Source organism: Elephas maximus, chromosome 19 (assembly GCF_024166365.1).
Source record: "Elephas maximus indicus isolate mEleMax1 chromosome 19, mEleMax1 primary haplotype, whole genome shotgun sequence".
NCBI lineage: Eukaryota > Metazoa > Chordata > Mammalia > Proboscidea > Elephantidae > Elephas > Elephas maximus.
In genome coordinates this window covers 57,561,706-57,574,952 of record NC_064837.1, presented here as the reverse complement: position 1 = coordinate 57,574,952, position 13,247 = coordinate 57,561,706, and the positions used below count along the sequence as shown (strand labels likewise).

Sequence of the window (13,247 nt, the reverse complement as noted above, 5' to 3'; positions counted from 1 at the left end):
TTTATAGAATAATTTGCCACACAACTTGCTTAAAATATGCCTCACATGAAGTATGTTAAGATGTTTTATTCTTGTTTCTGTTTTTCAGGGGGTTTGGGAAACAAGGCTTCCAGTGCCAAGGTAAGCTGCCATGTTGGAATTTGTTTTCAAATACAACATGAATAAGCATTCCAAACAGGAATGATATTTTAAGTCATCTTTTCTTCGTGACCCAAAACATATGTTATTTAGATAAGATTTTTGAAATATGAAGGCTGTACATTTGGGACTTTAAAAAATCATATGGTCTTGCCTAGTAATCTGCATATAGAGCTGTCTTTTTCTCATTGAAAAAAAAAATTCCTTTAATTTTATTTTTTTGCAGAGAACATTCCTCTCAGAAACTGCTGTCTTTGTGTGGGTGTTAAGAAAAAAATGGAATCACTTTGTATTCATGTGGCTTTTCTTTCTTGTTCTTCCTCTTTTGTTTTTGTTCATCTGTTTTACCTATACTTTGGGTTGGACTCATTGCGGTTCATTTTGGGCCATACATTATTTTAGTAAGTTTTTGTTTCTGTAGGTTACCGATTGTCATCCAGAACAAAGTTGGCATGTTTTAAAGGTATATGGATAATTCAGTGATTGATTCCTGCAGTATTACCGTGTGGCACACTTTTCCTTTAGCTTAGATATCTGACAACATGTTCGATGCTATCTGTTGCCTGAAAAAAGAAATCCACTCCACCCTCTCCCCTGATCTGTAGTTGCATTTCCCACCCATCCAGTATTTAACTTTTCATACTTTCTATTCATTTTGTTTAATTTCTTAATGCTTTCAAGCTTGTGTAGGCATCCCAGATTCATTAGCCCATCTTCTGGCTCTCCTGTTCATCGTCTATATTGTGTTTATTCAGTTCTGGTTGCATTTCCCATCTGGGCATAGGCTTATTATTAGGGCAAGTGAAAAATACATTCTAGCCTGGAAAATATTGTCCTAATACTGTGTAATGTTAAGCACATGAAGGAGAGAAAGAGAGAAGGCACTATGTGTACTTTTTTACAACTTTAAAATTGTGGTAGTAATTTGGTTACCCTTTAAAAACTGCTTTAAATGAGTGAACTTGTCTTATATACGTCTTCTAAATGTATTTTAGGCGGGGCTGTTTTATGGTGTGCTTATTCATTAATAGTCTACCTTTCTTACATCAAGATGTTTATATAGAGTGCTTAAAGCCCCATAGAATAAATCATTCTGAGAGTTGTATTTGGAAATCAAGGGTAGTCTTATAAAAAAGAGAATAGTAAGAGAAAGGTGTATTGCACCAGCCTTTCTTTAAAAGATAAAAGGAAGACACAGCTCTTTCCAGTTCTCAAAGTTGTGAGCCTGAAATTTGTAGGCAAGACTTGGGTCTAGACTAGATTTTAGGAAGTTTAAAGTTGTAAAGTTACTTTGTGATTCTGGACTAATGGGATTCACGTCTATTATTATTTTTGGTAATGTTTTTGAGTGGAAGCCTTGGAAACTTATAAGAAAAATACTGAATTTTCTCAAATAATATTACATTCTAAGAGAAAGAGGGCATGTTACTTTAAAAACTTACCATTTTCTGCATAAGAAGAATTCAGAATAAGGTTGGTCTCTCTTGGACCTATTTGCCTGATCAGATTTTTTTGGTAAATCATAGAGTATCTGCATTATTAAACTACAAAATGGTCCTGCATTGCTTCTCCTAGAGAGCATCTCTGGAACTGTTAGTGGATTAATGGATTGATAATCTCTTAAATACCATGTAAAAAATAAAAAGTGAAAAAAATTTTTTTAACCAGGGCCAACTCCTATTTAAGGCATCCATTCATTCCCTCTCTCACATACACTTAGTTTTTTAAACTTGAATTTTAAGCTAAGTTTTTTTAAATTTGCCTTTTTCACTCAGAGTGTATTGTCTATCAGTCCACGTCAAATCATCAGTTCTGCTTTACTCTGTTTAATGGCTAATGTGTGGATGTGTCAGATTTATTCATCCACTTCTCCGTTGATGGATATTTCAATTGTTACTAAGTTCTTGCTAGCACAGATACTGCTGCAGAGAACATCCTTGAGCACTAGTGTAGGTATTTCTACAATAGATACCTGGAAGTAGGCTCACATGTGCGTGTGCGTGTGTGTGTACATGTGTACATTTTAATCATTAATGAGTACCCCTGAGTTGCTCTGCCGAAAGATACCAATATTTTCAATATTAATATATGTGAGTGCTCCCTTTTCCCTCACTCCTGCCAGTGTTGGGTAATGTAAATCTTTTACATTTATGCCAGTTTGATAGGTGAAAATGGTGTCTCTTTTCAGTATTTTTTCAAATGTGTCTTAGTTCTTTGTACTTGTTCTATGAATTGCTTCACTTTACCTAATACTTGAAATTCAAGAGCTCCAAAACAGACAAATAAGAACTTGACTAAGTGCTTTATACATTGTTCTTTGCTTTGGTGAAGAATTTCACCTAAGATCTTTTTACATGATGAGTTCCCTTCATGCATTTACAAAATTTTACTTCACAGAAACCCTTTCAAATGTAAATCTATTTGTAACAGATCATCTGCCTGTTACATTTTGTTTAATATGTGACATCTGCATTTGACTTCTAAACAAACAAACAAACAAACAAACCCAGCGTGGTCGAGTTGATTCCGACTCATAGTGACCCTATAGGACAGAGTAGAACTGCCCCATAGAGTTTCCAAGGAGTGCCTGGCGGATTTGAACTGCCGACTCTTGGGTTAGCAGCTGTAGCACTTAACCACTACGCCACCAGGGTTTCCTGACTTCTAATAGGCACTATATATAAAAAAAAAAAATCCATTATGTTTTATTGTTCGTTGCCACTTAATTGAGAAGGACATGTTAGCAGAGGACAGTGCTTTTCAAGCACACAAATATGCAGGTATCCCCTGCTTTTCTAAAGTTTACTTTACACCACTTTGCTTTTATGAAAGACCTACGTTAGCATCTGTTTCTGCTAATCGAAAGAAATTAGAAGAGGATTTTTGCTTTTATGAAAAATGCCGAAAAGCAAAAATAGCATCGAGCGTTTGTTTTGCAGTGAACCATTAAAGAGGCACTGTGCACCCCAAGCAGAGAGAGTGGCATTGCCAGCTCCTTTCCCAGGAACTACATGAAGCGTCAAGCTGCCAGAGCTTTGAACTGTGTCTGTGAGCACTTGTGCTTATCTGTTTATTTGGTATGCTTTGGTAGGTTATTTTTTTGGATCTGGGAATGCTCAAAAATTTTTCCCCTTATAAATTAATGGTAATTGCTTCTTTGCTTTACGCCGTTTCGGCTTACTAAAGGTTTCATAGGAATGCGCTAGTTTAGGATAGTAGGGGAAACCTACAGTTACTTTCCTTTTCCTGTTTTGGCCCTCTCCTCAAAATTAATCTTTCCCTTAGCATCTGACCATTTGAGAGTATGTTTAAGTTTTCTCTTAATATTCTCTAACTTTTTCATCTTGGTTCTGTTTGCTAGAGACTCATTCTTATTCAGGAGAATGAGTGGCAATAACTCATTCTCAGCCATGCCTTTGGCAATACAACCTCTGGAGATGGCAGCTGGAGTTTGCAGCTGCTTTTTGTATTCCTTGTACACCAGAGTTTTGTCACCTGATGGAGGCAGCGTCTTCTAGTTATTAGTATGTAGTCTGTTGCTTTGGTCAGTAGATAAAGTATCTGCTACTAAGTATTGCTTTTCATTTTCTTTATTTATAAACTAGAGAGGTGCATGTGCTCCAAATGAGAATAATAGCCATGTATTCATGCAGCTTTAGATCTAGAATATTCATCTTCCTTTTACTTAGTAAGTGATAAGTTAGAAAACTAAAGAAATGAGTTTTTCATTCTTAAAACTGGATTTGTAATCTCTGCCATTCAGAAGCCTATAGTGACAGGAAATATCATATTTTACAAGGATATGAAGCACTAAGGTGATTTCCTTTTTCTTCCCTCCCCCCAGATACAACATAAAGGGAAGCAGCAAACTTTCCTTTTTTTTGGTAACTATGTATGTAACCAGTCATTTGCCATTTCAGTATTCTTCATGTATATAAGTCAGTGACATTAGTTACGTTTATCATGTTGTTATCCATTTCCGAATTTTCCCATCACTTTTAACAGAAGCTCAGTATCCCCTAAGTAATGAGTCACTCTTTTTCCCCCTTCCCACTCCCCCCTGGCAATCACTAATAAACTTTGGTCTCTGTATACTTGCCTAGCCTAGATATTTCATATAAGTGGAATCATATGATATTTGTCCCTTCGTGAAGCAGCAGACTTTTCTGGAGAGATGTTTATTGGGTTATTTGCCTTTCACTTAAGGGACTCTATGTCATTCTTATTTGTATTGCAGTACAGGTGTACAGCCCTGAAAACTGATATTGCCAGGGCAAGTAACACGGGAGGATCTTGTGAGAATTTACTGCGTGCAGTAGTGAAAGCCAGGGCCTGAAATGTGGGAAGAAGAGAAGAATGAGCAGTGGGGCTAGAGGCCCTAGAGCATTTTTCCTTAAAGCCGTTAGAGATAAAGACAGGCTCATTTTGTTGTAACTCTGAAATGACCCTTGTTATATGACTCGAGTTTACTTTTTGTTCAGTTTAACACTGTTCGTCGGTTTGATCTACTTAGTGCTTATTTCAGCTCCTTGAGGCTAGCAGAGAGCTGGTCATTGCTCATATTTTTTTCATAGAAAAGAGGGGGAGCAAGAGGAGTAGACTTGTCTGGCCTAGTCATTGATGAAATTCAGATTCCACCTGGAAGGTCTGGCTCTAGCCGGTTATTTCTGTCCTGCATCGGCTGATTTAGAAAAGCAGTCGTCATATAAACAGAACGATCCACCTTACCGCTCAGATGGCACGTTCACTTATTCTCTTCCTCTGGGCAGCGTAGCCTAAACACCATTACCTCTTACTTTCCCTGCTGGAAAAGTGCAACGTTTTTCCTTGTCAGAGTAAGACCCATGCGTTTCTCTAATTACAGTGGTAGAAACAGCTTCTCAGAATGTGGCCTGCTTATTTGAAGTGCCCAATAGTTACTTACATAGTTTTTTTTATATCTGGTTAACCTTGGCATGTTTTTCCTGCTTTTCCTATTCTTTTCTTTTGTTGACTATCACAAATTCAAATGTACTAACTCAGGCTCTTCAGTTAAGAGACCCTAAAGAGACCACCTGAGGATCAAGCTCTGCCCATAACTGTGGTCAGCAGGGGCCTCTTGGCTCTGAATGATCAACACCGGATGTTGAGAGAACTGTGGGGAATTAATTCACGTTTATACACTTTCAGTAAAGCCACAGTGAAGTGGTTTTGAATCTCAGAATATTTCCCTGCTAAGAACACACCAAATATTCTACTTAACCTGTGACTCCAACTCAAGTGCTGTAGTTCTTAGTAGTTAATGGTTAAAAATCAGTGCCTCTTCTGCTTTGCTGATGACATTTCATTCTGAAGGCCTGTTTGAGGATACATATTTCCATTGGTCTACCTGAGCAGGACTGTGTGCTGTATTTCTTCCCTAAGAGTGAAAGTTGTCATTTGTGGGGAGAAGAAGAAAAAGGAATAAGGCCCTCTTGGCTGCATGAGCTGAGGAATTCTAGAAAACAAGGCTGATTTAAGGGAGGGTGACCTGCAAGCAGAAAGGGGGGAGCGGGGATTAGGTTGGCTGCCTTTCAGAAAAGGGATGTCCAGTTTTGTGGTCATAGGTCACAAAGGTACTGAGAGCCATATAGCGTGGACACCGAGTGCCAAGAGATAGAGGAGGGCTGAGGTCTGAGTTGGGCAGAATTGTACAGTAGGCCAGCTTTGACAGAGTATTTGTCTAGTCCGTGCACTGATGGACCACTCCTAAACTCTCAGTGACCTCAGGCTGCCCCTTGGTTTGTAGGGTTGGTGCTGAAATATCCCGTCATCCTTTGTCTTCAAAATGGTGATAAAAAACCTGGTATCCCATTTCTCATTGGTTACCCATTCTAAAATTAGAGGCTATGTTAACTGTAGATGAACCTTTCTGGATTATTTTCAGTCCCCAAATGACAAAATCCATGTAAGAGTTATGTAAATGTAGACGCTGAAGGTTTGGCACTAAAGTTGAGCATAATTTCATTCTCAGAGGTGAAATTGCCTGTAATGCCTGAGGTAAGTGAGGTGGAGTGGGCACTTAAGACTGCTTTTCAATACAGTTTTGTTTTTCTCCATGAAAATGCGTTAATAGTTGTTAAGAGTAAGGGACACATGAACGCAGCTAGTGTTGTGTATTCCCATTGGTGGTATAGACTTGTCACGAAATGATTTCTGGTGAATGGTTTTCTGAATGGTGACTCTTTCACTCAGTACTTTCAATGAAAGTATTTTGTCAGTTATTTTATTCACGCACACGTACGTCTCGCCAGAAGCTGATGCTGCAGCGCACGGGGTGGTTATTCATCCTAATAGTCGGTGGTAGAAGCCTACTCAGTATTTTTGCAGTTGAACCTGACATTTATGTTTCTTTTTCTTTAATTTTATGATGAAGTGATTTATTACCCTCCGATGCTTGTTTTACTCTCCCGGATGATGTTAATCAACTCTAAGTTTCTAGAGGCATTAACCCCTAGCTTGCTCAGTTGTTTCCTTCATGCATCCCAGTTGCCATCCAGTTGATTCTGACTCCTAGTGACCCTATAGGACAGAGTAGAACTGCCCCATAGGGTTTCCAAGACTAATCTTTATGGAAGCAGACTGCCACATTGTTCTCCTTTGAAGCAGCTAGTGTGTTCGAATCACTGACCTTTCAGTTAGCAGCCAGGTGCTTAACCACTGATCCACCAAGGTCAGAGTGTCCTGTTTTCAAAATAGCCTTAGCTTCAGAGCTTTCCTATTAGGATGAAGTCCAGCTCCTCAGTAGGGCACTTTACATCCCTTAATGAATTGTCCCCTCCCTGCTTCTTCAGACTCAGTCTAAGGCCACTTCCTTCTCTCCGTCCTCCAGCCATCCTGAATACATTGCAGTTTACAAATCTTAAGTTTTCCCTCCTTCAACCCCCTTCCCGCCCACATAACACCTGTTTCACCTATGGGTCCTAGCCCAAAGCCTACCTCGGGCCCTTCTCAACCCACCGTCCCTTCTTCCTGGATGCTCTCTCCATTATAGTTCCTTCACACTGTCTCATTAATCCCTAAACTCTTTCCTCTACCAGCCTTGAAAGCAAGGGCTGAGTCTCATTTCTCTTTGTGTCTCTAGTGTTTAATGCAGTGCCTGGCGCTCATTAGACACTGTGTAAATATTTGTTGGGTGTGTGAATATATAAATATTGGGAGAGATATGAATGTACATAACCAGGAAACCCTGCTATGGCTGCTAACCAGTAGGTCCGGAGTTCGAATCCACCAGGTGCTCCTTGGAAACTCTGTGGGGCAGTTCTACTCTTTCCTGTAGGGTCACTATGAGTTGGAATTGACTTGACGGCAGTGCGATTTTTTTGGGGTCCATTTTGGGTAACCGGAAGGATCACAATCAGTTTTGCCTGCCCATTATTATTTTTTTTTAAGGCCAGTTTATAATCCAGAGTTTCATCAACTAGGATAGATCTTCACATGACTTAAGAAAAAGTATTCTGTGAAGCTAAATGTAGTTATCCTTCAAAATACAGAACAGAAAATTCCAATTTTTACCGATAATGGGTTACGTATAATGTCAGACCTATTAATCCAAAAGGAATAAACCACTTAATTGCCTACCTCCCAGCTTTAGGGAAGTGCTCAGGTGTCAGGAATGAACCTAATTGCCACAAATAAATCAAGAGTGTTTTACGGGCCATAGCAAGGAGGGGGAAATGTCTTGGGTTACAGGGTGAAAAATTAAAGCCAACTTTTAGCACATGTGTTCGATCACGGTCATCTAAATGCCCTGTTTTACTTTGAGGTTACTGATAGCTGGAAACAGATTGTCATGCTCCAGAGGGAGTAGTAACTCAACTTCATTGATTCTGATAATTTTAAACATGTGTACTTGAAAGTTTCCTGAGCCTTGGTGTGAGGAGGAACTGAGAGGGGAGGCGATAGAAGTGCCAGATTAGAAAGTTTGTATCTGAATTACAGTCACTTTAAAGGTTTTTTTTTTTTTTTTTCTTAATGGAAGGGAAGAAAAACTAATATTAAATGCTATGATATGCCAGACCTTTGGGAGCATTCACCTTTTGTACACTTTTATCCCAAAACCACCCTGTGAAGTATGGAATATCATCCCCAGCATGAGAACGTCCCCAGACCGATGGGGTGGAGCATGGGTTCAAATTCTAACAGTTCTGTAGAAAACATTCTTCAGAGCCAAGTGGAAACTTTCCTGGTACTTACAAAGCTGGGATTTATATAAGGAGAGGAAGGATTGATGCTGCTGAGGAAATGCCGGAGCATTTGTCGCTGATACAGGGAGAAGGTTAAAAGCTGCAGCGTCCTCGTCTGTCTGCCAGAGTTTCCATGACAGATCTTTTATTCCAGGTCTTATTTTCAACCAAACCGTGAAACCTCATGTTAGACTTTAACCTGATGCATGAACTTTTCAGTAACAGTGAAATCTAGCCAAAATGGCTAAAAGTGCATTAAAAAAAAAATCCTCTCTTATACAAAGTTGAAAATGGCTTCTGGAAATAGATTTCTATCAAGAATGGGATGGAGGGGAATGCCTTGATTAATTATCAGCATAGTATAAGAATTATTTAAGAGCAAGTCTTAAACCACAAAGTAAGATCAGCATAAGGGCAATTAGTCTTCACCTGCTGTGTTTTTCCCTCCCAGTATCTATACATATTTATTTTCGGTATTTTGAGAAATACGAAATCCATCTACCTTGTCTGGGTGGCTCCAGTGGGTAGTTAGGAAATAAGTTTGGGGGTAGAAATAGAGATGGGTTCTAATAAATAAGCATAGCTCAGACTTGGACAGACTTGGAGGAGAGATTAGGTAGAAGGGACTCCAGTTAACAGCTGAATTCTGAGAGCAAAATTCTATTACGATGATTACCTTAACTCTGTAAGCCTCAGTGAAGGAGCTTGGCTGCTAACAGAAAGATCCGAGGTTCCACCCCACCAGCCGCTCCCCTGGAGAAAGATGTGGCAGTCTATTTTTGTAAAGATTACAGCCTTCGAAACCCTATGGGGGCAGTTCTACTCTGTCGTGTTGGGTCACCATGAGTCGAAATTGACTTGGTGGCAATGGGTTTTTTTGAATCATCTGGAATGGGGGACGTGAGAGTTCCATTTTTACTCCTTGCCATTGTGGTTGCAGCCTTTCTTTGGCTTAAACCAGAAATCCAAATTCATTGCCATTGAGTTGATTCCAACTCATAGCGATCCTATAGAACAGAGTAGAACTGCCCTATAGGGTTTCCAAGGCTGCGGTCTTTACAGGAGCAGATTGCCACATCTTTCTCCCATGGAGTGGCTGGTGGGTTCGAACCGCCAACCTTATGGTTGGCAGCTGAGTGCTTAACCGCTGCACACCAGGGCTTCTCCCTACACTGTAGTGCTTAATCTCAGATGCTGTTCTAAGCACCTGGATTAACTCATTTGACCCTCACAGTGACTCTGAAGAGGTAAGCAGTATTGTTATCCCCATTTTACAGATGAGGAAACTAAAGCACAAAAAGGTTTAGTAACCTCAGGTCACATAATTTAAAAATGGTGTTTCTGAGGTTTAAACCCTGGGTCTGAGTCCAGAATTCATGCTTTTAACACCCATGCTCTGCTGCCTCTCACAAGCCCCCTTTCCTTGTTGTGTCAAACTTGAATTACACCGTTTGCCTGATGTGTGGAGGTATCGAAGAATGAGGAGTTACTCAACTCAGTAACACTTACATGGTTACTGCCTATAGCGAGATTATGCCAGATACGTAGACTGTCCATTGTATCTTTTTTGTGTTAGATACTGGGTGGCATGAGCCAGGAAACCCAGCATAGGGGAGCTTAGAGTCTAGCATGGAAGACATGCATGAAAACAGCTAACCATAATAAAGACTGAACAAAATAGGGGCTGTTGGAGCTTGTGGGAAGGATGTAGAAATTTTCTGAATTCATTGGGAGGTGGCTTTTGATTTGGGCTTTGTAGGATGCATAGCATTTCATTTCACTGGGAAGATGGGGAAAGATATTCTAAACTGAGGAAACAGGTGAGCAAAAGAAGAGAGGGATCCAAGTGACTCATACATTCAGCGAGCCATATAGACCAGGAGCAGGGCATACTATTTACATGTAGACCAGGAGCAGGGCCATGCTATTTACATACATACCAGGAAGAGAGGTTATGCTATTTACATATAGACCAGGAGGAGGGGTCATGCTATTTATGTATAGACCAGGAGGAAGGGCCATGCTATTTATGTATAGACCAGGAGGAGGAGCCAAGCTATTTATTTATAGACCAGGAAGAAGGGCCATGCTATTTACCAGCAGACAAGCAGGAGGGACCATGCTATTTATGTATAGGCCAGGAGGAGGGGCCATGCAATTTACACACAGACCAAAGGAGGGGCCATGGTATTTATGGATAGACCAGGAGGAGGGGCCATGCTATTTATGTACAGACCAGGAGGAGGGGCCATGCTATTTATGGACAGGCCAGGCCAGGCCAGGAGGAGGGGCCATGCTATTTATGTACAGACCAGGAGGAGGGGCCCTATTTATGTACAGATCAGAAGGAGGGGCCATGCTATTTATGGACAGGCCAGGCCGGGCCAGGAGGAGGGGCCGTGCTATTTACATATAGACCAGGAGGAGGGGCCATGGTATTTACAGATAGACCAGAAGGAGGGGCCATGGTATTTATGTACAGACCAGGAGGAGGGGCCGTGCTATTTATGTATAGACCAGGAGAAGGGGCCGTGCTGTTTATGGGAACAGATAGGAGATGTGTATCTGGAGCTATTTTATGCTTTTCCACATACTGTTCTTTTGTACGAAATACGTTATTTCCTCCTGTTTCTTCTTTTTGTTTTTATTTTTATGTCATGTTCATTTTTCTGAAAAATGTTGCAAATGCAGGAGACTGAAGTATTGTATCTCCTTATAAATGATACATGGAATTTATGCTTGGAAACGCAACATCTTGCTTTTAAAAAATGTTCTGCTTTGATCCTATTCTAGTTCTGTACTATACTAACGCTGGGAACGTTGATGACAGCATCGTGTTGGAAACGTAGGGCCTTATAGCGTGGAAGTTTCATGACTGGGTGTGCTGCACTGATTTCTGCTAGATATGCTTATGCACATTAAGAGGCGAAATAATGAAGGCAACATTTACATATTTAAAATCAGCGGCACTTTCTATTTTAAAACTTGCTGACTGCTTTATTCAGTCAGAATTTCTGGTCCACCCTCAGTAGGTACTTCTTTCTTCTCCATGGCACTTAGCTTACTGTGTCACAGCCAGGATCAGAAAGAGCTGGAGAGGGGCGCTGCAGAGTACTCGTGCCCTAGATTGGAATGTAAATCTGGGCTTCAGATTTACAAAATGAAAGTTCATATAATGCTGCTACTATGCTGAATGTACTTACCCGCTGGATACCTGGCATTACTGTACCCCCTACCCCTCCGCCCCCCGCCATACGCAGGAGGGGAAGTTGGGGCAGAGAGAAGTAACTTGCCCAGTGTCACTCATCTGGTTCATAGGAGAGTGGCCATTTGAAACCAGGCAGATGTAGTAAGTAAAAAACCAGTTGCCGTCCACTTGAATCCAACTCGTGGCGACCCCATGTATGACAGGGTAGAGCTGTGCTTGCTCCATAGGGTTTTCATTGGCTGATTTTCTGGAAGTAGATCTTTTTTTTTTTACCTCTGAGTAGACTTGAACCTCCAGCCTTTTGGTTAGTATCTGAATGCGTTAACTCCTCCGCCCAGGGGCTCTGATTTCCTGTTTGCTCCACCCAGGGGCTCTGATTTGTAAATGGCTGTGTTTTAATTGCAGTAGTTTTTTAGTATCTGAAGCTGTGTGGACAGGTAGCCAGTCTCTTTTACTCATCTCTTCATTTCTTTTACTTTTCCTTAGGTTTTTTGATAAAGTATGATTTGTGATACTGTTTGTTGTAATTAGAATAAAGCTTTCATTGATTCAAGAGATCTTGGCACATTCTTGTAAAGGCTTCTGTTAGCTTCTGTTCTGATTTGTCTTGATGATAAATGACGATGAATGAGCTTAAATTATTTTCCTCCTTTTGTTGAATTAATGCATGCAACTATACACCTGAAATGAAGAGACTGTCTTAAAATGTAAAAAAAAAACTATCCATTTTTTGAATTTTAGATATTGCAGCTTGATTGGTAACCGCATCGTAGCGAGGAGTTGAAAACATGCTTTCTTATTTTCTAAATATAAAGGTGTTTTTCTCAGTGCAGTTGTTTTAATTGTGAAAAGTTTTGTGTGGATGATTTAAAATTTAATAGGTGGGTTACAGAGTAAAATAATTGTATTGTGAATCATTTGCCGAACAATAGTTTTGGAGTTTTCTTTTGAATAAATCTAATTCTTTGACATGCTGAGTTTGTTCAAACAGTGATCACTAAAGTGATTTTTATGTTTTTAGTTTCACATTAGTTTCTTCAACCTGCGTGAGTTGTTACAATGGAAAACTTCTTTAGCATGTATCTGTTTTTATTTAAAAATGAGGCTTTATATTTTGTATGTCTGAAAAGGTCAGCAGTTCGAATCCACCAAGCACTCCTTGGAAACCCTATGGGGGCAGTACTAATCTGTTCAATAGGGTTTCTGTGAGTTGCAATAGACTTGACGGCAGTGGGTTTGGTTTTTTTTTTTTTTTTTAAATTCAGATTATCATTATAAACAGTTCAGAAGCACACAGGACTGATTTTTATTTTTTTAGCTCCAAATTCAAGGTTAGGGGCAAAGGCTGATAGATGCATTATTCTCCTTTTCCCTTTTTTGCTTAATTGCAAAACAAAGCACCTGCTGGTATCGAGCTGCATCTGTGCTCAAAAAAAAAAAAAAAAACCCAAACCCGGTTCCGTGGAGTCGATTCCGACTCATAGCGACCCTATAGGACAGAGTAGAACTGCATCTTAGGGTTTCCAAGAAGCACCTGGTGGATTCAAACTGCCGACCTTTTTTGGCTAGCGTAGCTAAAAAGCATAAAAACAGTAGCTTGCCATAGCTCTTAGCCACCAGGGCTCTGTGCTCATTTGATGCAAATTAACTTGCAAAATTACATTTTATAAAGATTAATTATTGCTTTGGAGCCGGAA

The 13,247-nt window shown here is 40.1% G+C and overlaps 1 protein-coding gene across 1 annotated transcript in view; it reads left to right on the top strand.

Moving 5' to 3' along the window:
* Positions 1 to 13,247, top strand: part of PRKCA (protein kinase C alpha) — a 483,515-nt gene that overhangs the window by 2,978 nt on the left and 467,290 nt on the right. Inside the window, exon 2 of the mRNA XM_049861275.1 lies at positions 89 to 120. Coding sequence (XP_049717232.1) covers positions 89 to 120 — 32 coding nt within the window. The remainder of the gene's footprint in view (positions 1 to 88; positions 121 to 13,247) is intronic.